Genomic DNA, 26,809 nt, shown 5'->3' on the forward strand with positions numbered 1-26,809 from the left:
AGGATGATTTACTGTAGGCTAATTAAAATGGGCCTGTTCACAATGCCTTCTGTTTCTGTGTGCTGGTAGCATGAGCTACCAAATAGCAATGTGTTGAATAATTTGGTGGACGGCAGGTTTTAGCTGCTTCCTTTCTCTTGAGAAAACACATCATTTGTCCTGCTTCACTCTAGACAGGAGATCCGAATAACTCAGTTACTCCAGTCCTAAATTTCCTCAGTATACTGATTTTCTCCACTCAATTCTTCTGTCATTCAACAGTGCTAGACCGACATTTCATGTATATCCTCTGAACATCAGGCTCAAGGAAACAGAGGTAACTTATAATATCTAAAAAAAAAAAAAAAAAAATCTTCCCTTAAATAACTAAGTCAATGGTGATATTTCATGGCTGTTTTTCTTAAAGACCTGTATACTGGATTAAGAGTAGAAATGAGTTACACAAAGGAGATGGCAAATAAACCAGGCAGCACTCAGTCATCCACCTGCTTTCTACTGCGCTTTTATGACTAACTTTTGCTTTTATGTATTTTTTGTTTCAGCTGAAAGAGACATCAGTGTCTACTGTGGAGTGCAGGCCATTACAATGAAGATTAATTTCTGCACAGTCCTTTTTTCGGGTTATTCTGAAACAGATCTGGCACTGAATGGAAGGCATGGGGATTCCCACTGCAGGGGCTTCATCAATAACAATACCTTCCCAGCAGTGGTCATTTTCATCATCAATCTCAGCACCTTGGAGGGCTGTGGAAACAACTTGGTGGTAAGACTCCTATAAAACCCAGTGCTATATCTGAGGTCATAAATAAACACGTTCCCATTTCATGAAATAATCAGGAGCCCAATCGGTCTTCAGGAAGAAATTCCAATAAAGCCAAACAAATCACTTTCTTTTGCCTGTTTGAAGTATAAACTCCCAAATATACAATTCTGTCTTCTCATAATGGTTGTGTTGATAGGAGCTGGGCCGTGGAGAGGCATGTGCTGGGCGGTGCTACTCTAAGCAGCTCTGTTAGACTGACTTTGATGGGCATCTCTAAGTACAAGCCATATTCCTTACACTTTATGGATGCAACAGTTTTTGTTCTTTTGTGGTGATATAGACCTGATGACCCCATTCAGTAAGAAATATTAAATATAGAATGGGAGACTTGAACTCTTATTTCACATTTACCCTTGACTGGTTGTCGCTGATACTTTGTAAGACAGCTGTGTTTCTTGTGTGAACTTCTTTATGGCGTGGGATTGCCCTTTGCATTTAAAGTACTTATCATACCCAATTTTACCCATGCAATTCTGGCAGCACCTCTTTTCAGTTATTTTGATAACCAAATCAGTGTTTTGAGCATTTTTACCCTGTCTGAGAATTTATAATTAATATCATTCATTATTTTATTAATTCACTCAACACCGAAAATAGGAATAAGAAGAAATATACACTCCAGGGAATAAAAATTAATTGAAATTAATAATATGTGATGAGAGTACTAATTACATTAAATTTCACCTAGTACTATATTTTATTTAGCTTGCTCAAATATCATTTTATCAATAAATCCTAATAAAAGTGGCACAATACACACAATAGCACAGTAAAGAAATAAAAAATGGCTTTCAGTCTTCAAAAAATTATGACCACGGATTAAAAAGGAAGGCTTGATTAGTCTAAGAACATGGTTTCTAAGATTTGGTAGGGGCTAGCAGACAGGAAAGAGATTTATTTGAATCTCCTTCTTTATCTTTTCCCAAAGGGCAGTTACAATATTGTGCCCATGACCATTTCTAAGCCTGCAGACTACGTATTGTTGACTCCTTTTATTAAAAACGTTTATTCATCTCTCTGAGTTGTGTTCACAGAGGTTATGAAGCAGGCCTAAGGGAGAGGGCGGTTAGTTGATTATTGCATGTTTTGTTTGCTAGTGGAGGGAGCACAGGTAGGGACCAGTAGAATTTCCCCTTCTCCCACTGTGTTCCAAAGCCTCACTTTCATAGATTGATGTCACTGTTGCCTTGCTGCCTAGAAAATACCTCCAGAGAAAGGGCATGGAAAATGTTATTTTGCACATGTGTGGTCTTCACATTTTAGAAAGCAGCTGAATATAAAAAGTGTGTGTGTGTGTGTGTGTGTGTGTGTGTGATGTGTGTGTGTGTGTGTGTGTGTGATGTGTGCGTGTGTGTGTGTGTATTTTACAGAACTGATACACTTACCTAGTAAGTCAGGCAAATGGTGGAAGGAAGAGAGGCTTTCTTAATTTCCATATTTTATCTTTGGTATCACCAGTTTTGGAGACTCCTCAGAGGACATTCCTATGTGAGAAAAAGTCAATAGACTACTATGTCAGTAGGTTGGGATTAAAATGAATGCTCCCTTCCTGCCTGTTTTGTCTTGTGCATAAACAAGCTATTTGCCTTTTCCCTGTCTGTGTACTGTTAGGCCCATGCATAAAGTTTATCCTATTACTGAAAATCTAATATTACTTATTACAGTAATATCTCCTAATAATATTTAGTAAATGCTGTGTGATACTTGGCATGATGAGAGAACTACTGTGTTTTTCCTTGGTCTCATGAAAATCATAAACATTGTTATTCCAAAGATGATTTTTTTTTCAGTTTTAGCAGTATTTGGGGATCTAGTGAAAGCTAAGCAATGTTAGGAAACACAAAAGTAAGCAACCTTCTCTATAACTTCTGGGAGTTCACGGTCTCCTTGAAATTTGTCTGAGAGTGAGGAACTCCATGATCCACCAAAGAAAACAGTGGAAAGGATCATTCTTAGTAGGTTTGTGACTTGCATTTATTTGTTCAAAAATTAGTGGTAAGACCCATGACATGGGGATGTGGTCAATACACCAACGTAAGGTTGAGGTGGGACCTGTCCACCGGGCGTTCTGAGGCTGGTTGAGGGAATGCAAAGCAAGCAGGCTGCTCGTGTGCTGCAGATAGAAATCATTGCAGGCATGTGGGCAAGTGAGAGGGTTTACTGGGGAATACGTGGTGTTCTACATGGGTAACGGTCCTGAGGAGGAGAAAAGGAGAGAGGTGGTGGAAGTATGGAAGGCCAGAGCAAGGAGGGCTTGGTGCAGGAGCGTTTTATTCATAGTGGGAGTCTAAACAGGCTGGCAGAGTGTTTGTAAATTGCATGTATGTGCAGATAGAAACATTTAATTATTGAACTTGATTTGATGTCCTAACAGGTTTCCACACTTCCTGGTGTTGGTGCTTCTGGAAATGCAACCTCAGTACAGATAGGAAATATTTCAGGATATATTGATACTCCAGACCCGCCAACGGTCATCAGCTATCTTCCTGGGCTCCTTTACAAATTTAGTTGTAGTTATCCATTGGAATACCTGGTTAATAACACCCAGCTTGCTTCGTGAGTTCACGTTTTATTCTTATTTTCTCATATTTTCTTTATACTTGCTTCTTATTTTTGATGATTGTTTGTAGTCAACCTCAAACAATGTGATGGAGTGGAACATTGACACATCTATCTATCTATCTATCTATCTATCTATCTATCTATCTATCTATTAATTTATCCATGTATCCACCAATCCACCTATCATCTTTCTGTCTGTCATCTACCTACCTACTTACTTCTCTATCTATCTATCTATCTATCTATCTATCTATCTATCTATCTATCTATCTATCTATCTATCTATCTCTGTCATCTATCTATTAATCTATCTATCCATCCACCCATCCATCTATCACTTTCTGTCTGTCTGTCTGTCATCTATCTACCTACTTACTTCTCTATCTCTATGTATGTATGTATGTATGTATGTATGTATGTATGTATCTATGTATGCATGTATGTATGTATGTATGTATCATCTATCTATCTATCTATCTATCTATCTATCTATCTATCTATCTATCGCTATCTAGCATTCTTCTTATTTCCTTTGCTCAAAAGTCGTGGGTGCTTATGTAGTTCTGAAGTTTTGCACAGGTTATCATATCTGGTCACTACAATTCTGGGTTCTGCCTGATCCAACTGCCACTTGTTCTCCTGCTGAATTCTACAATTCCAGACTTTGAGTTCTTATGATTTTTGCAGAGGGGTGAAGATGGATGCAATAATGCAGGCCCAAGGAATTTTAGACAAAGGACTGGAGCTATAGGATATATCCATGGAATTATTGATCATTTCCAAAAATACATAAATGAAGAGACAGTATGTCTAAAATATAATGACCTAAATTTTTTTTGAAAATTTTGACAAAATGGAATAACTGAATAATGAGTTTCCCTCTCTAATTTGATGGTCTGTATTGTAAGATTCTCACTATTATTTTATCTTAGTACATGGAGATAAGGAAAGTACTTTTTGTTTCATGGTTAAAAATACAGAACATTTTCCTAGCATATTGATGGTATGTGATGATGTCAAAAGCAAAGTTTAGATGTGGCTATGTCTAAAGGATAAAGGTATGGGAAGAAGCATCCCTCATTCTATCTTCACCTGGCATATCTAAGGAATATGCTCATTTATTCAGTTAATGCTTATTAAATCCCTATTACTTATCATGTACCCTGTATTCTATTATGGACAAACTAGAATAAATCCCTCACTTCATAGAATGTCTTGTGAAATTGATGACATTCTATGTGCCTCAAATTTAAGTTCTTAGGAAATGAATTTTCCAGAAAAATATCTTACATATGTAATTCCAAATAAAAAGATGACTTTATCAACAAAATATCATAAATGACAGTCTATCTTTATTTGAGTTTTCTTGTTTTTTGATTTTTTGATAGCTTGTCATTTTGATCATTTAAACACTACACCTATTGAAGGTCTAGTTAAAAGTGTGTCAAGCTAACTCCAGAGTTTATTGTCTAAAATCTAACATCTGGGTATAAATAAAATTTTTAATTTAAAATCTCATTAGTGCTTTCCCTCTTTCCAATCGGTTTTAGGTCTTCAGCTGCTATTTCTGTGAGAGAGAACAATGGGACATTTGTCAGCACTTTGAACTTGCTCCTTTATAATGTGAGTTGATGGGTGAAAGACATTATTTTTTCCTTTCACTGTTGTGAGGAGTCATTTATGTGAATAGCTTTTTCTAGAAAAACCTCCTGAAAGCCACATTAACCCTGCTGTAGCTTGGTAACATTTATCCATCTTATTTTCATTTTCATTTATCTTTGTTATAAAGGTGTGCTATAAGCTCTGTTAAATTTTCTAAAAGTTGATGATTGAAATTTCATACCAAAAATGTGATAGTGACTTTGAGAATCCATCTACATTTATTTGCACCTCTGTGTGTGCATGCGTGTGTGTGTGTGTGCATGTGTGCACATGCACATGCATGTATGTGCATATGTGTATGTGTGTGTGTTCATAGTTAAGAGAATATTTGGAGGAATAATGTTTTTATCAGATGATATACACAGTTTGAATGAAACTTCTTGGAGGCATCACTGGTGGTGAATGTGTTAATATTTTGAACATGGGTTCTGACTGATGGTAGTTCTGTCACATCTGAAATAATTTGGATTGATGACATAGCATTGTCTAAACTTTTTTCATGTAAATATTGAGAATGGCAGCAACACGTGAAAAATACATGGATTTCTATTTATAACTGTAACATTAATCCCCCAAATGATATTTTCATGTTGATTAAAATTTTTATTCATACATTTTAAATGCCTGATTTAAATATCAATTTTTCAATCTATCAACCAACATTTTTGTAAATTATGAATCTGATTTTTGCATTATTATTCATGTCATCATGGCACTGAGTTATAATTCATGCAACTGATTTAAAAGTCAGTGCTTTATCCTTTGAATATAATGAGCTATAAATATTGTAGTAGGACATTTTCCAAAGGCATTTTAAAAATCGTGTTTATAAGTTTGTAGTTTGACACCACAGAGTTCTAAACAACACATTAATATGTGTTGAACTGAAGATTGCTTTTCTGTCATTTGTAAACTTTCTTCCGCAAAGAGACTCTGCCAATTGACTTGGTTCTGTACATGTAGTAACCATGTACTGATATTTTGTTCAGAGGTTGGTCAGCTATTTTATTGTTTGCAATATTTATAAAAGTAGTTTTCTATTGTAATATTTGCCTCTATTGAGTTTGATGTGTAAACTCTTTAAGGTAGAGTTGAGGTAGAACATGTTAGAGTCAACAATACTTAATAATGTTACTGAGTGAGACAGAGATGAGAATTTCCATTATTAATACAGTGAAAAATATGTCCATATGCCACTCAATGGCATCTTTGTTTTCTGTGAAATTAGACTACTTTTTTCCATTGTAAAAGTAGAAAATCAAATCATGGAACTATGAATCTCTTCAAATTTCAATTCTGTAGTAGAAGATAATCACTTTGTCATATTATAAATGAAAGAGTGCTAAAAGTTGAATTTTTAGTCAGTTTTCAATAAAATATTAATAATTGAATTATGACAAGTGGTGGTGTTGCACACTTTTAATCCCAGCATTTGGAAGACAGATGCAGGCGAATCTCTGTGAGTTCAAGTCCAGCCTTGTTTACAAGAGCTAGTTACAGAACAGCTAAGACTGTTACACTGAGAAACCCTTCCTTGAAAAATCAACCAAATAAATAAATAAATAAATATTGAAATTTTAAAGTTCCTTACCAATTACATCTTACAATTCAATCATTTCCAACAGTTTCTTTTGTTTCTTTTATATGTCTCTGTGTGTGGAGTATGTGTGGGAATGTGTATCTTCTCTATGTGAGAATGCATGTATGCTTGCAAAAGCAAATGTGGAGACCCTAGATCATTGTCGGTAGTCTTCCTGACTTTTCTCTCCTTACTGAGTCAGGATCTCTCAACTGAACCCAAACCTTGTCGATGGGACTAGTCTAGCTAGCCAGCTTGCTCAAGGGATCCCCTCTCTGTGCTTCTAGGGTGCTGGGCTACCGTGCTCACCTGACATTTTTGTTGTTGTTGTTGTTGTCTTTGGAGGAGAAGATTCCTGATTTTCATGCTATATAGTAAGATTTTTAATCATTGAGCCTTCTCATGCCAGGTTTGAAATGTAATTTTCAATAAACATGCTTACTATTTTTGGAGCAAATTTAGGATTATAGACAATTTGATTTAAAAAAAATAGAACATTCCAACACATCCTCATACCCCTGTATACATTTCCCCCTATTATTGTGTCCTCTACTATTATAGTTTATTTGTTAGAACTAATGAACTGCTTTGGAGACATCCCTGTTAGCTAAGAGTGACCATTTACGTTTATTGTACCCTTCATATTGTACATTCTGTGAATCATAGGATATACATCCATTGCTGTCTTGTGTAAATATCACTGCCGCAAACTATTCTAACATCATATTATTTTGTTATATAGCAAGACGCTAAAAATTATAAATTCACATTGTACAAGAAAGTGTTGGGATACTTTCATTAACTGATTCCAAACGACATTTATTATTTATTTGGGATTTTAATATTTAGTTACCTAATTGTAATTGTATTGTAGCATTTAAATTTTAATGTCATTTTACAGCCATTAAGAATTTGTTTTCCCCTAGAGAATTTTTTGTTAGTAAATCCTTAGGCATGCTTTCAAGTTGTTTTACATGTCTACTGCTGAACTCTTTTCTCTGGTTTGTTGTTAGGACAGAAACAACTGAACACTGTCCAGAAACAACCCTCTTCCTTCTTTTGCATTTATATATAATAGACACTATCTATGTGCATGGAAAAGCTGTAGTTATAAACAAATAATTTTTATTGATGATGAATTCTTTAATTATGAAAGCTATTTATCTATCAATACAACTATCTATCTATCATCTATCTATCTATCATCTATCTATATATCTATCTATCCATCTATCTATCATCTATCTATCTATCTATCTATCTATCTATCTATCTATCATCTATCTTATCTATCTATCTATCTATCTATCTATCTATCTATCTATTGGTTTTTGGAGACAGGGTTTCTCTGTGTATAGCTCTACCTGTCCTGGAACTTGCTCTGTAGATCATACTGGACTTACACTCACAGAGATCCCCTGCCTCTGCTTCCAGAGTGCTGGGATTAAAGGCATGCACCAAATGCGGCCTTCTCTTTGTATAATATAAAAGTAGCTGTTTTCTCCTTTGTGGAAATAGAAAGCAAGGCTGCCTTTTCTGTTTGAACTGTATGCAACTATTACTGTTTGCTGAGTGGTTGAATAAATAGGACCGTATAGTGAAGAGAAATTTGATGACTCATGACCCAAACACAAATGGGTTGTGCATCATTTGCAAATGTTTTATGAGCTTATTTCTTTTGAAGAAAGTCAGCATTCTTTGGGACAATATTAATGCAAATATAAGGTGTATGAACAAGATAGGTAAAGAATGGAAATTTACTGAAAGATATTGCAAAAGGAATCCAGAAACATTATAAAAAGAAGCACTATCTGTCTGCCATGGCTATAGAAGCCATTGCTGCTAACCACAGAAGTATATAAAATAATTAGAAATTCAGTGCTAATGCTTCCCCAGATGAAGCATGCAGTTCCTTGTATACCTGCAGTTTCACGAATGGAATGTTCCTGCATGGATACAATTCTTTCAGATTCCCAACATCTAAATTTTAATCTTAAAAATTAATTCTATATATACTGCCTTTGTCCAGTCAGATAAATGTGATATTCTCCATATTCTTTGGTGACTAAAATTTTACAATGAATGTTAAAAAACGATTTCACCATAAAACAGCAATCTCTTTAGAAATACCAACTCTGGAAAACAATTTTTTGAAAGCTAAATGATTTGACCACTTAGATTTCTAAGAATTTTTCCCTTGACATTTTATGTATTTCTTTATTTCTATTATCAACTTATAAATGCTACTTTTTAATTTCTAATTTAATGTGCTTTAACCTACTACTATGTGTGTGGGGTGATAGGAATGCCTTATTTAAAATGCTCTAAAATAAAGGAAAGAAAAATTAGTTTTTTAATATTAATTTATTTCTTAAAAATACAAATATCCACATTCCTACTCCCTCCACACACCCTCCCTCCCCCCTCTAATCCTTAGAGAGGTAAGGCACTTTGCTTTGTGGAAGGTCCCAGACCCTCCCTATTACATCTAGTCTGAGAAAGGTATCCATCCAAAGAGAATAGGATCCCAAAAAACCAGTTCATGTAGTAGAGACAAATCCCAGTGCCACTGTCAGGGGCCCCTCAGTCTGTTCCAACTGTCGACCATATTCAGAGGGACTAGTTTGATCCTATGCTTATTCTTTCCCAGTCCAGCTAGAGTTGGTGAGCTCTCATTAGCTCAGGTAAACTGTCTCAGTGGATGAACCCTTCATGGTCTTGACCTCTTTGCTCATATTCTCATTCCTTCTTCTCTTCAACTGTACCTTGGGAGCTCAGTTCAGTTCTCCGATGTGGATCTCTGCCTCTGTTTCCATCTGTTGCCAGATAAAGGTTCTGCAGTGATATTTAAGATAATTATCAGTCTGACTACTTGGCAAGGCCGGTTTGGGTACTCTCTTCTCTATTGCTTAGGGTCCTAGCTGGAGTCATCCTTGTGGATTCCTGGAAATCTTTCTAGAGCCAGGTTTCTTGCTAACTCATAATGGCTCCCTCAATCAAGATATCTCTTTCCTTGCTCTCATATATGTCCTTCCTCCAACTGGACTTTCCCATTGCCTCAAGTTCTCCTCAACCCTCCCCTTCTTCCGTTCCTTCTACCCGCTGCTCCCATGCTCCCAACTTTGTTTGGTGATCTTTTCTGTTTCCAATTTCCAGGTGGGTCTATATATGTTTTTCTTTGGGTTCACCTTTTTACTTAGCTTCTCTAGGATCATGAACTATAGGCTCAATGTCATTTATTTATGGCTAGTATCCACTTCAGAGTGAGTAAATACCATATTCATTTTTTTGGGGTCTGGGTTACCTCACTCAAGATAGTGTTTTCTAATTCCAAACATTTGCATGCAAAATTCAAGATGTCATTGTTTTTGTTGTTGTTGTTGTTTTGTTTTGTTCCCACTGAGTAGTACTGTAATGTGTAATTGTGCCACACTTTCTTTATCCATTCTTCAGTTGAGGGGAATCAGGTTGTTTCCAGCTTCTGATTGTTACAAATAATGCTGCTATGAACATAGTTAAACAAATGCTTTGTAGTATGATTGAGCATCTTTTGGGTATATGCCCAAGAGTGGTATTGTTGGATCCTGAGGTAGGTTGATTCCCAATTTTCTGAGAAACCATCATATTGATTTCCAAAGTAGTTGTACAAGTTTACATTCTCACCAGCAATTGGTGAGTGTTCCCCTTATTCCACATCCTCTTCAACATAAGCTATCATTGGTTTTTTGATCTCAGCCATTCTAACAGGTGAAAGATGGTGTCTCAAAGTTGTTTTGATTTTTCATTTCCCTAATAGCTAAGAAAGTTGAACATTTCCTTAAGTATCTTCTGGCCATTTGAAATTCTTCTGTTGAGAGTTCTCTGTTTAGTTCAGTACTTCATTTTTTAATTGGGTTATTTAGAATTTTAATGTCTAATTTCTTGAGTTCTTTATATATTTTGTAGATCAGTCCTTTGTCCGACATGAGGTTGGTGAAGATCTTTTCCCATTCAGTAGGATGCCTTTTTGTCTTATTGATTTCCAGGATTTTTTCCTTTGGCATTTATGTATTTCTTTATTTCTATTATCAACTTATAAATGCAACTTTGAAATTTCTAATTTAATGTGCTTTAAGCTACTGCTATGTGTGTGGGGTGATAGGAATGCCTTATTTAGAATTGCTCTAAAATAAAGGAAAGAAAAATTTGAACAAGACTTTTATAGCAGGCATTTTCACAACTCAGAGGCTATATTGCATGCTTTCTCTCTCTTTCTCTGGTTTTAAATTAAATTTTGGTAATTTTAGATATCAAAGAAAGAATTCTAGATTAATGAAATATTACAAAAAAAAATGAGCACCTGACACTCCACCAGTGAAATGCTTCAATTGAAGCACATTTAATTAATGAAAACTGAAATTTATGACAAATATAAAAAAATGGACACCTAATTTAAATCAATTTATGATTGGAAACTTAATACGAAAAAATGACTACTAATCACTAACTATTGAATATAATTTACATATACTGACCATTGACAACCATATATGATGAATTCCATGATTTATCACACATATGGAACAAAGATGGTGTACGCCCTGATATAAACTTGTTGTATTTACTATGGGTTAAGAGAAGTTCTGCCAAGATGTGCATAAAATAAATCTCTTTAGAGTCAGTGATGTAGGTATATGTTGATTTGATTGCTCTTTGTTTCTTTATCAGTTCTAAATAGTAAATTTTCTGTTGATAGAAAGATAATGACATGTGGATTGTTTATTATTTCATCAATAGGATTCAACCTACAGAGAGCAGTTAATTATCCCAAGTATAGGATTACCTTTGAAAACCAAAGTATTTGCAGCTGTGCAAGCTACTAATCTGGATGGAAGGTAATTGTGCACTCCTATCTTGATTAGCTAAAATACTTAACCTTTCCCAGTCATACTGTTAGCTTATTCATTCGAAAGTATTATTTGACATATATGGTCATTGCCACAGCATTAAGTCATTCTAGTAAAAATAAACAACAAATTATCATGTCTAAGAGAGTGCTGCTCATTTTATGTCATTAATTGAGAAATAACAAGACTTCTGATAAATAATTGGGAGTAGTGACTGAAGGAGGCTGTGTGGAGATCTTCTGGGATGCCAGAATGTTCTCTATTTCTCCCTCAGATATATGACTAGCCTAGTATCATTTTTGTTCCTTTGGGTTTTGTCCATCCACCTGCCTTATCTCTTATTGTTTGTGACATTACTCTCCATCCCATTTGACAATTGTTGCAGAATTTTAAATACGTAGATTTTAGATAAATTCTTAATAACCAAGAAACTTCTGCAAACAGCAAGTAATGAACATATGATTCATGTGGTAAGAATTTGGCTAATGCTTACTTCTTTGGATTAATTACCAATGCTCCAGGGAGGACTCTGATGCCAGATCATGTTTGCTTCTCTCTGCAGATGGAATGTATTAATGGACTATTGCTACACAACCCCATCTGGGAACCCAAATGATGACACTCGATATGATCTCTTCCTTAGGTAGGTGTCTAAGTCTTGCTCTGAAACTAAAGACCCAGTTATAGATCATTAAAATGGAATGTATAGGACAGACAAACAAAATATGCAGCACTCCTGGGCCTTCTCAGTTTATATTCTTACAATTTGAACTTGTAGTCTTCAGTACAAAAGTTAACAACCATCTGTGACATAAAATGCTGATAAGGCTAACATAGAATGAGAACTGTCACTAAATGACATTCACTAACAATGTTTTATTCATGTTTAGGAGATATGGGCTATTTCATTGTCTTACGTATAGCAAAGTAAGATTATCATTCTCAATAAACGATGGGAAACAGGGTGGTATTGCTTATTGGCAGCTACGCCCTCCTATCACATGTCAAAAAGACAGTAAAATTAAAGTAATGGTTGGATAATTTAGATCCCAAAGTACTTCTGTTCATTTATCAGTATTTAATATGAAAGTGCAATACAATCTGCTACTCCTATTTTTTTCCTTTTAACCAGAGCCAATAACTTCAACTTTGTTCTCCAATAGACAGTGATTGAGTGAATGCGATCTATGCCCAGGGAAAGGGGACATTGATCATAAAACCATTCAATCATTCCAGGTCCCTTTCAGCATTTTTCTCGGACAACAGAATAGACTTGAGAGTTAAGCAATGTCTTCTAATCATGCCTGTAAAATACAGTTGGCTCAGATCGTTGCAGTTATTGACACATGATGGGAGTAACGTAATGGAAAGTAAAGAATGCTTTATTGGCTAATCAACATTAGGGTGGTGTCAGTGGATATGGCCAGACTACCACTTTTAATATATTAGATTGTTGGAAATGTTAATCTCAGCAAAGGTTTGGAGGAAAAAAAAATGTCAGTGTGTATGAAGAGGCTTAAAAGAGTTCAATTGTATTTTTCCAAATTGAAAAGTGTATTTTGAAGTATTTATGATATTCTAGTCTCTATCAGTTTTATTAAGATAGTAAAGAATGGGAGTAAATTGCATATACAGCAATAAAAAATGACCCAATGAATGGCAGAGACCAGTAAGCCAGGCAGTTCATTCTGATGCCACTATCATGTGGTCACTTACTAAATGGAAAAAAAAAAATCAGTGATTTTATTTATTTATTTATTTTACCTTTTTGTCTTCTTGATATTTACTTTTCTGAAAATTAAGAATGTAACTGTATTAAGAAACAAAGTTAAAGAATTGACATGTTTACTTTTGTATATCCTGAGAATCATTTATCTAAAAGAAAACATTACAGGCCAAAAGGCTCACTGTGGGTATTTCTTCTAAGTGGAAGGATTATGCATCATCTGATATTTGTTTTCCAACATTTCTATAATGATCACAAATTAGTTATATGGCATGTGATCATAAGACATGGAATAAATATGGTGGCAACTTCTAAATCATCTCAGGTTTCTTATTGGAAATTTTAGAGGGTAAAATATGAGTGCTTATGCTGAAAAATTATAGAAGCAACTGGAGGGAATGTGGCTGTGAGCCTTCTCAATTGGAGATGTTGGGAGCAAGGCTGAGGTCCAACAGCTGCCAGGGATGGGGAACATCAGCAATGAAGCTGGGGAGACTTCCTGGAGATTTCACAGTGGTAGATCTCATTAAGTGAAAAGAAAGGACCTATGAAATAGGCAAAACACTTACCTGTGAATGTCCCTCCCTACCTTTGGAGGGCAGTTAATGAATTCTCTGAATTTCTTCAAGCTCAGACATGCAGAGAAAATTCCTCTATAGAACTGCAATGTAGCTAAACACTTCTGTCATTATAAAACAGAAGCATGGAGCCCTTGAACTTATGCAACCGTGAAGAAAGTTGTAACCATTCTACTTTGCTTTAGGAGTCTCTGAAAGTAGCAAATCCAGCTAAATCCTAATACTTCAGATAGGAAACACAATCAAAGGCAGGTATTTCTTTGCAGTGTTGGAAGGCACTAAAAGGAAAGAAATTGAAAATGTCAGAAAAAGTTTTAAATATAAATTCATCAGAAAGAAATAGCATAGAACAGAAAGCGCTTGTAACTCAACATCTCAACGCTGATTTTAAAATTATTAAAATCAAGCTTCAGTGGCAATGATTGAATTATAGAAACTTAGGAAAATGAAAATAGAAAAATAGAATGTTGGGGTATGAGAATGTGAAAACGGAATTGGACAAATTTTAGACGGAAAGGAAGATGTGACTGGAATATTTTTATAGGAGTAGAGAGACATAGAAATAGAGCAAAGAGCATGAAAGACAAAAATAATAAATGTAAATAAAAAGAAACAATTCTAAAGACAAAAAGAGGATATTGATGATGAAATGACAGATCTAGGTAGCTAAGGGAATAAAATACATGTATTTATGTATATATATGCATTTGTGTGCATTATATTATATAAAATATACAAATTATATTATATAAAATTATATTATATTGAAAATTATATTATAATGAAATTCCTCATGAAAAATCTAAAATAATAGAACATTGTTTAAAAATACAATTTAAGAGTATGTTATTAATCTGAAAATAATTAATCACAATGACTTGTTGAAAAGATATGCATGGTGAAATTTAAGGTTTCCTAAAGTGACAACTGAAAGAAACTGAGAACGACAGAGTTAAAAATCCAATCAAAGTTGGAGACTTTATTTCTCAGGAAACTTAATTGAGATTAGAAAATAAAAACACGTCTCAAAGAATAAGATGGAGAGTAATTGAGGAAGACAACTGAGTTCAACCTCTAAACTCTGTGGGCATGTACATCTATAACCCCTCCCCATACCCACACCCCACCGTACATGCGTACACATACATACCCAATACACACAAACCCCCACACCCAACATGCATACACATACACACCCACAGACACACATACACACTCACACATATACCTCCACACCCCACATACCGCACACACCCTCATACATGCAAACACACATACACACACATGCATACACACATACATATGCACACATGTCAGTGTGTATATACATATGTTCTCTCTCACACACACCCATACACACCCATGCATAGATACACTCTCACATTTGCACACACAGTATTGACATAATGATTATAATAATATCACAACACAGAATGTCTTGTCACTGGGACAGTCTAAAACTCAGAAATAATAGTTGAGTTAAAAAATGAAATACATTAGCAATTTCAAATACATTAAAGAAAAGATTTGAACAAAAACAACAGTCACAGGCTGAGGTGATTTAAAAAAAAATGGCTTGCTGATACATAGAAAATGCAAAATGTCAGGTAGAGAATGAGAATGGAATCCAGGGAGCATGGTCCATTAGATCATTAGTTTTTTATGACAATGAATGATCAAAGAAATCGATTGTATATAAATAAGGAATTGACTAAATAAGATGTTAGCATATGTATACACTGAAACACTATATAATTGTTTAAAAATAATGAGGGTGCTCTTATTCTTACATAGAAAGATCTGTGTAATGAGCTACTAACTTAATAAAAAGCATGCATTATATAAAATGGACTAAATAACAGTACATTCTTATTTGAATAAACATTTATTTTAATATATCCTGGTAGAAATAAAAATAAATGCAAGGATCTTTACTATATGGTTAACAAGTGGGTGTGGTGATGGGAGGGTGATTTAGTAATGTTTATTTTGTATTATTTTCGACTTTTGAATCCTGAGATAATATGGTGTTCCTAAAACATGACATTATTCTATGATCAGAAACTGCTCTGCTTGCAATTTATGATCGTGTTACATTTGTCAAAACCACCTCATTTATTGATATTCTTCCCATTATTTGCAACACTGGCAGATTCTTTTAGCTTAAATATAATGAGGGTGTCCTTTGTACCACACAGATTGATGTATAAATCCCACTTGCTTGGCACTTCCCAATGATTTTCTGTTTTCACATTCCCTAAACTATAGCTGCGACAAAGATCCTCAGACCACCGTTATCGAAAACGGGAGAAGCCAACGGGGCCGGTTTTCATTCGAAGTGTTCCGTTTTGTGAAACACAAGAATCAGAAAATGTCCACTGTCTTCCTGCATTGTCTCACGAAGCTCTGCAGAGCTGATGACTGTCCCCTCCTTATGCCGGTATGTTTATAAGCACTTTTGTTTTAGCTCTCTGAATTAATCTAAGCTGAAAGACTATCAGATCTCAGGAAAGTCATAGGTCAGGGTGAACTATGACTTGATAGTTCATCCAGTAAAGATTTATCGAATGTTTACTGTGTGCCAAGATGAGGATGAAGTGATGAAGCTATCATGGATTAGAATTCAATTGGTTTATCTTTTAGGATCATGAAAGAATGATTGAAAAGAAAAATTAAAATAGTAGTACCAAAGGCAGACCTGGGTTGTAGTAAAGGCGAGTGATTGTCATTTGAGAAAGGGGAGGGCAGATTGGAGGGATAGACAGAGGAGATGGTCTGGCTTGTGATTCTGAGAATGGATGATCCCCAGCAGGGCAAAGATCAAGTGTGTGAGAGAGTCCATACCAAAAAATGCTCAGAAGTTGCAGACACATGTTCCAGGGTGGTTGGAGCAGAAAGTGGAGGGAAGCATGAGGAGGGTTCAGCTGGTTCTAAAGGTAGATTAGCACCAGATGGTTCAAGAATCCTTTCAATTAAAAGTTAAAGTCATTGAAAGATCTGCTTCCAATGGGATGCCGCTGCCATCAAAATATAGATATAGTGAGTAGAAAAGAATTTTAAAAATCAGAACTTTTATTCAAACAGGCTTCCTAGAATTACATTACTATTAACTTGAGGACAAACGTAAGTACTTTTTCAAATTTAAATTAGCTTTAATACGTGTGTGTGTGTGTGTGTGTGTGTGTGTATCCAATCACTACATAAATACGAAGTTATCAACTCATTGATTTCTTTGGTCTTAACTCGCTGTGTCAGATGGAGGCAAATTCAGAGTTCACATTACCTTGGTTCTGTGCTGACCAACATTTTAGGGAAGAATTTATTAAAGGCTTGAGAGAAATAAACATGGCAAAGTTTGATAAACACAGCTCGTTTTCAGGAGAGCTGTTGAGCTATGTAAACTAATGAGGCAGTGCACAGTTACAGCAGGGAGGGAATAAGAAATGTGGTCCAAGCCAGAAGAAGAAATACTGTAGCAGTTATATGCAAAGTAATTAAATAAATGCACAGAAGGAAATGTATAAAATTAAACATGTGGTGTATCTTCCAAAAGAATCTGCTTTCCAAATGGCCATAAAAAACCAATTTTGTGCTGGTGTGGAATTTCATTTGTTTCCATTAATACCTCAGATTTGTGGCAACAGAAAAAAACGAGATGTTGGGAGCAGGACAACTTGGGTTCCTCAGAGCACTTCTGGAAACGCCGTCCTGTCTGCTGGTCCCATCATCACTCGCAGCGGTAAGAAAGCCCTTCCTTTTGTATGTAGCAGGAGAGGAATCCGAACAGGCCAACTACTTGGCCTCCAAGAACTCCAGGTTTCTAAAGAACACTAGTTAGCGGTGAGACTGGTGAGCAGTTCTCCACTTAGTCAGTGTTTAGGCCAGAGGCAAAGTGTCTTCACTACATTTTTGTTTCACATGCCCCCCCTACCCGCCAGTGCAAATGTTTCATGCTATGCCTCCAGTTTGCACTTCCTGCTTATATTCTTGCCATTGTGGCTTACCTGTATAAACTCTATCCATTATTTTTCTTGTTATCTATTTTTTATTAAAACTGACCAGCAGGAGGCACTATCGAGCCTGGCCGCCACACAAAAGTAAGATCCTGTAAGAGTTTCCTTGGTGCTGAAGAGATAGCTCAGCAGTTAAGAGCACTTGCTGCTCTTGCAGAATACCCATTTGACCCCAGCTCCCATGAAGGTTCACAATCTCCTGTAAAGGCAGATCAGTTACAGGATGCCTCTGGCCTCCAGTGACACTGGAACATACTTGCACACATAAGTGTGCATGTGCACATATATACAATTATAAATACAAAGATAAGATCTTAAAAATAAGCAACACTTTTCTTTCTAAAGCTGCACTCTCTGGAAGGCTTTCCTTAACCTTCCGCCCAAGAAACACACTTACTCTCATGAACGCTCTACATCTTGGTAAAGCATCCTAGCAAATACTCCTGAGCTGCCCACTTTGAGTACCACTGCCTCATTCCTTTCTTATGTACCGAGGGGACACATCCACATTCATACATTTATATGAGCAGATGGACACGGGGTCATACACACATATTCTCATGGAAACAAATGTTTTCCCCGCACATTTGTGCACAAAACTACATGGATGAGACCAAGGAATATGGATTTCATTCTGTACGAAGCTAGAAGCTTCCAGAATTGACCAGATAAAAGAGGCATGTGGTAAAATTTGAATATGCTAAAACTGAAGCTGGACACACTTGACTCTAGGTCCAGCTTTTATTCTAAAAAGCCACGTGACTATTAATAACTGCATTTCTCTGTGCATGCTTAAAAGCCAGAGTTTTAAAAGGTAGGTTTCAAAATTCTTTATAATGTAGTTGCAGAATGTTCTCAAAAGAATAAAGAGAACAGTTTGGGTTTGGTTTATATGCTAATAGTGTTTTCTCAATTTTGTGTGGCTGTAAGGCTCTTATTATCTTTCAATTAAATTCCCTTTACCTTTTTGCCAATGTCATCTACCTAATAGTAAAAAAAAAAGTTTGCCTGAAATACATAAATAATTAAGTAAAAGTACTTTAGCTTAAAAAATGTATGAAATTGAGTTAATTATTCACTTCCTTGTGTTTATATAAGCATACTATTATTGAAAAAGAAGCTAATAGGACCTTTAAATAATGCAGAAATATTTTAAATGTAAAATTTCTAACTTGTTATCTATTCTCTGAGGATTTGTCTGGAGGGTTTAAAATGACTGCTTTGCGTTTTGTGAAAGCCCCACATCTTATCTCTATCTAGTTATAAGATATTGCTGGTGGAATTACATTGGATGGAAATCTAACTCTTAGTTCCAGTAATTAGGAATGCTTCAGGATAGGCAAAACAAAGCTATTTGTATATTATGGAGTATTTCCTATTAGCAAAGCACTTTGAAAGAGACATCTGGGTCCATTTTGGATAGATGATTTAGTTGTAACCCTGTTTCCTTCATACCCAGCCCAAGAAAATCTAAACATCATAAGATTTTGAATATTTTGTTAGGATAAAATAAATTTCAAAAGTCAAAAAAGTAAAACCTTCCAACTCTATTAAAGATAGCAATTCAAGCTTCTAGATGTCACCAACCCCATGTCTAGATCCTTAAAATATCTCTTTTTTAAAAAAACATTTTCTTAAGTGTGAGTGAGACTCACTCTGTGTCTATAACACATATGTGAGGCCAGAAGATAACTTTATCCAGATTTTTCTCGAGCTGGAGTCACAGGCAGTTGTGAATCTCATTTAAGAGGATACTGCTTGTTCATTTCCTGGCTGCTCAGACCAGAATCACACAGAAACTATGTTAATTACAACACTGGACGATAGCTTAGGTGTATTCCTAGCTAACGCTTACATTTTAAATTTTTCTATTAACCTGTATATCACCACATGGCTGTGGTTCCAGAATCTTTCTCCTTCAGCAGCTACATAGTTTCCCTGACTCTGCTCTCTTTCTCCCTGCATTCAGTTTAGTTTTCCCACCTAACTCTATCCTTCCCTGCCATAGGTTAAAGAACCTTCTTTAGTAACCAATGGTGCTATAACATATTTACAGCACACAGAGGGGACTCCTACACCATTCACATGATGTGAGTTCTGGGAATCTAACTTAGGTACTCTGGAAGATTAGCTAGCACATTTAAGAGATGTGCTATCTCTCTAGTCCCAAAGTATCTATCCTTAAAGAATGAGAAACCAAGTAGAGTGCCTCTGCCATCATGATCAGAGTTCGTTTTTCCTGGTTTATGAACTCTTTCTACCTGAAGAATGTCTGACACATGAGAATTTAGTTTTCTCCACTGACAAATCCTGGAAGAATCCTTTTCAGATTTTTGAGGCACTTTTGAGTACTTCTCTCTCACTCTACTTCATTTTATTTTGCTATTATTTTGGTAAGTAGTGTAAGCTTAGTCTTTAAAATGGCTTCATTGTTTACAACTTAATATATCAACATTGCAATAATACAAGAGCCACGTACTCTTAAAAATTCCTCAAGATATAGAATTCAAGTTGTGTCTACTCTTGACACTTCCCATGTAAACTTTCTGTTGGGCTTTATGGCCTAAGCTATTGTTTTTGCTGTGTCTAACTATAGTTTCTGCTTGAATTGTTTAAAATTTGTCTCTCCAGGTTCAATGGTGAGTTTTCTATAGACAAGTGCCATCCAGGCTTGTTTTGTTCTCTCCAAAGTCCTTGCTCAGTTAACCTAAAGAGCCGCTGCTTGACCCGAGATGTTGTCTGGTTTGGGTGAAGTCTACTAAGTTGAAAATTCTTAGATATGTTCCTTTGTTTTGTTAGTTAATGAAATGAAATCTGCTTTGGTTATTTTTGCTCGATAACATTAATACTTTTGATAGCTAACTTATGAAAATATTCATATTTTTTAAATGTAAAATCCTTAAAGTTTCTGCAGTGTACTTACTAAATGCTTCCAAATGTTGATGTTTCTAAGGTAGACAATTGCCTGTAGCAAATGATTCTGCTACAAATGCTGGAAAACAATAACAATTGTTTTGTTAACATAAGTTGTTATGAATAATCCAAAGCCAAACTCTTACACAAGTAGAATCATAGTTTTATGGGTAATTAATAATTCATAAGAGCACACATATTCAGTCTCTACATAAGACAGGCATGATGCTAGAAACTAACCCATGATGTAACTCTTTAAGAATTGTAGAGTTCAGGGCTAGACTATTAGCCTGCATTATACAATCGGAATTTAAAATACTTCAGTGCTTTTTAAAATGTAAAATAAAGGATTCATTTTACAGCATAGGTAATTAAACATTTTTGAAGTTTGCTAGAGATAAGGGAAATATTTATTCTGCATATATTTTCCCAGTGAGTGATGTTTATATTTTCCATTTAGTACGACTTTTTAGATGAGACGGAGACACGTTGTAGCGATGTTTGTGCCATTCCTGGCACAAACAGCTGGGGTACTGCTACTGCTGCCTCTCCTGCGAATCCTCAGACAGCTGTATGTTATTTTGAGGAGCTCACTGAGTTTTTATATTCAAATTTATTTAGTTCCTTTAGGCTTCATGCATTTCTTTTAGCACATATGTACCTATCACCAACAAAATGACTGGAGGGAACACAGAAGTGGATGGTGACCTAACACTCCAGGAAAGCATCTGCTTCCTCTTTGGAGTTAGATAGTATTTTTGTTATTATCATTATTACAACAACACCATAACTTAGAGAATATCAGCAACAACAAACAGAAAGGCAATTCCCCATTAGAATTTATTATTCAAATTTAATTTCAAACTGCATTCAAACAGTACATGGCTTGATTTCAGCTATCTGACAACAGTACTATACCTTCATCTGTTTTGCTCTAGAACCTGGAACTAGTGTTTTTATTTGACATGAGGGGTTTGGTCCTAATACACAGGGATGTTTTATCTATAGCAAAGTATTCATGAAAGTATGCAGAGTATGTTTTTTTCACATAGTGGGTGGTGATAGAAATACAGATGTTCTGATTTTTTCTAGCCTCAGGATGCAGAAAAATTGTGTGTGTGTGTGTGTGTGTGTGTGTGTGTGTGTGTATGTGTGTGTATGTGTGTGTATGTGTGTGTATGGGATGGGTATTTAGTCATAGCATTTCTGCCTCATTCTGTACACTTTATAGGAAGGAGCTTTCCATTGAAAGCAATCTTAAAGGACTTAAATATAACTCCTGCAAAAAAAAGAGACTGTATTAAAAAGATTCCAGCTTATTCTGTGAGCAGGACATGGATGTCATTTCAATGAATTGCCACAGTCCATTCATCCTATTTATTTCCACGAGAAGGAAACTGCCTTTGTATAGATACATTAGAAGGGATTAGGATCTTCCTGTGAGTGTCGCTTTTCGTTTTTTGTCCTATCACAATGCATTATACACTGTAAATCATCCTCTGGGTACCAATGCACACTGTAAAACATCCCCCAGATGAACACCCATGTGTATTGTAAAGAGTGCCCTGAGTAGGTGCCATGTTAGCTTTCAAATCTGTATTTCAGGACCTGACAACAGATCTGTATTTTTTGCTATCAGTCAAGTGTCTGAAAGGAAACAAAATCAGATATTTTGTAATATTTCCCCAGGGCCCATGTATAGAAAATATTTTTGATTATGGAAATTAATACTTCAGGCTATGAAATATTTTCTATTCTCAGTCAGTTTATATCATTTTAGACAAAAAGGCTCTGAACTAGACTGTTGACTTTAGCATATGTTTACTTTGCCATAGAGGCAACGACACAGGGAAGTGTCCTCAGCTGTATAAAGGAGGTAGCAATGCTGTCTAAACCACAGGGCTATCATGAGGATTAAATGTGACAACACATGAAACAGAGTTTTATGAAGTCTGGTGCTACACAGTTACACATCCATTAATTGTAATAATGTGTATAATCTGTAGTCAACAGTACAAACCTTATGACTTAAATAACAACCAAAAGTACACATGTACATTTTAACATGGGTATGGAATAATCTGGTTGCTGGCTCAAAGGTTAATTTTAACATGATTGCAAATTGGTCTGTAAGAATGGGGAAACTAAGAAAGCGTGCTCATTGCCTCTGTCGTGTTCACCAAGGAAAAATGACAATCAACTGCTTCATTCATTAATTTTGCAGATACAAATAGAACTCCAGCTCAAGCTTGGAAGTCTAGTTGTCCTTTTGTTTAGTTATTAAGTGTGAACTCCTCTTCTTGGATCTCAGAATGATATTTTTGCAGATTATGCTAGGCACATTGGCAGCTCTTAAAACAGAGTGACACTAAATAATGAATATTTCTCTGTAACAGAATAACAAATGGCAGGTTATAAGTCCATGAAAATGTAGTAGCTGTTAACAATTACTGCCCTCACTAACCTGGCAGAGATAAAATGATGAAACAGCCTTTGCAGGGGAGAATACAGTATAATATATTTTGTGATGTTATTTGTAGACTTGAGGATGAAATCTGGTACACAGGGAATAGAAAATGGCAAAACCAAGGTTTATAGGCTTTCATTCATGAATTGTCCATGGAGCTTGGGTGGAGAAGATGAATAGGGATGAAGTTTCAAAGTTAGCGAGTTAGAATACAGAAAAGCAAGTGTCTGGAGAGACATTTTCATTTTTGTTTTTCTGTTATCTTTCCTCAGATGAGACTCCAACCAACAATTCACAGCTTGGTAAGATAATTAGCAAATAAAAGAGTAATGTTTCAGAATGTTTTGGTGATCTGTTATCAAACTGTAGCTTACTAGTATAATGAGCTCTAGCTTCACAAGTTTTTAAATAACAGCTCACAGGAGAATTTTAAACCCATATGTGATGCCTTGGGCAATTTTTATAGCATTTTTAGCTTTTGTTTTGTTTTGCTTTGCCTGTTTATGGGATACCACACTTCTAACTCACACAATACTTTGGGTCTTTGGTTGAATTATTGTTAATAGATTACTGCATACTCCAGTGTGACACTGTGAGATAGTGGTGAGGGATATTCTGTGGAGCAAAGTGGAAGGAGGTGAGATAAAGCCATTTTGAAGACATTATAACAGTGTCCTTGATTCTTACAGGTTCCTTGAACGCACCTTCCTTCCAGCTGAATGCCGTCACCAGCTCTTTGATATCAGGAATGGTCATTCTGGGAGTGATGAGTTTCTCCCTCCTCGTGTGCTCACTGGCCCTTCTACACAGAAAGGGATCCAACAGCCTGGTATTGAATGGTGTAAGAAATCCCGTCTTTGAGTGACAATGACTGGTTCTACTCCCAGAAGGAGGCTTCATTGATTACTCCATGAGACTGTGGTCAGAATTCCATCTGAATTGAATACCAGCCACATTTGATATTCTTTTTTTAGTTTAGATATATTTCATGTTGTAGCTCATGAGTGTTAAGATAGTGAAAGAATTTTGATGATATTGCTACTGCCAACTCTGTAAGTGGCCAACCCTATTTTCCTATCACCAATGGGAACACTGACAATAAATACAAATATTCAGGACTTAGATATTAAAGGATCAGTCATTTCTCACATTATTTGCAATTTCTGTTGATGGTTGACATAAGAGGTAAATGTAAGCACATGTGAAAAAAGAATTCATTGCATTTTCTGCTAAGCAGTTAAACCCAATACAATAATATTAAATTGTATATCTGTTCTCAAAATGGAAGTTACTTTTGTTTTATTCCAGATAACTCCAGCTTAAGGTTACATTTTAATGGGGCACCTGAGATTTAACTACTTTTTCTATTGATCTACCTGTGTAATGGGTTGATTTTCATCCCTGATGACGTTTGTTTAAAAAGAAAACACCAAATAAAATGAAAAGCACTCTTGGGAAATCTATTTGTAAAACAAATAGTGAAAGTAGTTGTTAATGTCTGAAGGATACAGAGTGTCCCTAGAAAATTACTCCTTTGCATATGAATGGCTATGAGGCCCTGGTCCTGACTGCTGTGAGAGCATCAGCATAGATGACTCCTCCTGCCAGGTAAACTCTCAGCTTGTGGGTGTCCAGCAGCGATGCCACTATGGGAAGGTTTTTCTTTTTTTTTTTTTTTTTTTTTTTATTTTATTTTTTATTTTAATTTATTTATTTATTAAGAATTTCTGCCTCGTCCCCACAACCGCTTCCCATTTCCCTCCCCCTCCCCCGATCAAGTTGCCTAAGAAGAGGACACTTTCAACACCATGCATGCATTTCGCTCCTGTTAGGGTTTTCTAACAAGCTAGCATCTTTCTAAAATCCCAGAATAAAGATGAAATGCATATGAAGTTAAGTTTGTGGAACACTTTAGGAGCCAACATGAAAAAGTTGTTCCTTTGTTCTCAACATTTCATGACACGTGGGGCAATAAATGTCCGAAGGGGCTCTCTCTGTCGAATGTCATTTTTTAGATGTCGGGCTCAGTCGGGAATGAAAAGCAGCTTCTCTTAGTACTCAATAGTGAAAGGATTTGATCTTTTAACAGTTCCGCAAACTTTTTGTAAAGCCATTTTTTAAAGACTACATGTTTAACATAAAAGCAATAAAAAAACACAGTTTTTTTTTTTAGTGTTCAAATTATTCCCAGAGCTGAACAAGCGCAAGAATTCAGTGACAAACACCAGAGCCCGGTGTGTAGCTCCTGGTAGTACTGTACTAACTGAAGACATGTCACTGCTACAATTTGTGACCTGTTATTCAGGACAGATTCTTAATATGCAATATGCAAATCAATATTCAGTTTTAGATTTGTTTCAAGGGGAGTATGCACACTGCAAATTAATATAATAATTAAATCAATCACCAAGTTAAAAGACCGCCCTTTCTCCAATTTGCTGGAATATTTCAGGAGCAAGTGTTTATATTACAACAATTAGTTATATAATTGCCTCAACTTTTCTATTTCAAGGTGGGAGGCACAAAGTGAAATGGGATGGGGAAAAACAAATCCTGGATAATTTCTTCAATATTAAACAAAAATTAAATCACTTAAAAAGTCAATCTTGTCTTTGATTCTGTGTTAACGTGATTAAGGGACCATCACAGTGTATGACCCTCTGTGTATGCAGACAGTACTGGAATGCCATGACAAACCTATCTCAGATGCCTAGGGTAAGTAGGTGTTCAAGTTTAAGCTCTGTGAATTGGGCATTAGATCCCTGAAACAGGTTTGTCTGTTAGAACTCTGCCTTTGGATGGCTAAGAGTGATTAGCATGGCTTGATTGTGTTAGCTTTTGGCCTTTGAGTCCTACACTTCATTACATAGAACTAAATAATCAGCAACATCATTTTGGAGACAATGTAAGTCTCATGTTATTTTTTTGCTGCCTTTTTTTTATCATGGACAAGAGAAGCAAAGTTATACAGCAGTTAGTGAGGTTTGCTTCTTTCAGCTTCCTCGGTAATCTCCGAACTGTAGGTTCTGTTTAGTTTCACTGAATTTTTTATTTGGTTATTGTAGTGGGAAGTCCTTACAAACATGTGCAAATGCCTTTTCAATTTTAATACCTCAAACTGTTTTTTTTTTCCTGAGCTTCAGGGGTAAATTCTGATGACCTGTACAAAATTAATAAAATAATTATAAATGAATATTTTGAAAATATTACTTAATTATTTAAGATTGCATTTCTTTTCCCTATCCACTGTATCTTATTTTTTCATGAATTCTGAGGAAAGGTGATTCTACCATAAGCTTCAAAATGGAAGGCTGGTGATATGTGTAGACATATGAAATCTGTCCTAGCAGCACTGAGTTTCCTGGCCACAAGGCTGATTTGGGGGTCCTTTAGTAACTTTCAGTGGGGATAGATCTACCCTTTACCTGGAGTTAGAGTGCTGACTAAAACAGACTTTCATACTTTGGTCGGTGGAGTAAAAGGTGGAAAGGAAAGAAGCTCGGCTTCTGTGTAGTTACAGATCCAACAGGTTCTGGCTGGCATGCATCCACCTTAGGGAAGCTGAGGTGGAGATCAACACATTGAAGAGAACTTTTCAGG

General features: G+C 35.7%; 1 protein-coding gene across 1 annotated transcript in view; it reads left to right on the forward strand.

Annotated features, from left to right (window-relative positions):
* The window catches only part of Zpld1 (zona pellucida like domain containing 1), a 43,299-nt gene extending 19,225 nt beyond the window's left edge, over positions 1-24,074 (forward strand). The window contains exons 2-10 of the mRNA XM_041673433.1: positions 543-763; positions 3,198-3,379; positions 4,936-5,008; positions 11,403-11,500; positions 12,075-12,155; positions 16,085-16,256; positions 17,447-17,555; positions 23,482-23,511; positions 23,899-24,074. Coding sequence (XP_041529367.1) covers positions 543-763; positions 3,198-3,379; positions 4,936-5,008; positions 11,403-11,500; positions 12,075-12,155; positions 16,085-16,256; positions 17,447-17,555; positions 23,482-23,511; positions 23,899-24,074 — 1,142 coding nt within the window. The remainder of the gene's footprint in view (positions 1-542; positions 764-3,197; positions 3,380-4,935; positions 5,009-11,402; positions 11,501-12,074; positions 12,156-16,084; positions 16,257-17,446; positions 17,556-23,481; positions 23,512-23,898) is intronic.
* The last annotated feature ends 2,735 nt before the right edge of the window (positions 24,075-26,809 follow it).

Source organism: Microtus oregoni, unplaced genomic scaffold (assembly GCF_018167655.1).
Source record: "Microtus oregoni isolate MIOR12 unplaced genomic scaffold, Mior012 000023F_ref0000262, whole genome shotgun sequence".
NCBI classification, from domain to species: Eukaryota; Metazoa; Chordata; class Mammalia; order Rodentia; family Cricetidae; genus Microtus; species Microtus oregoni.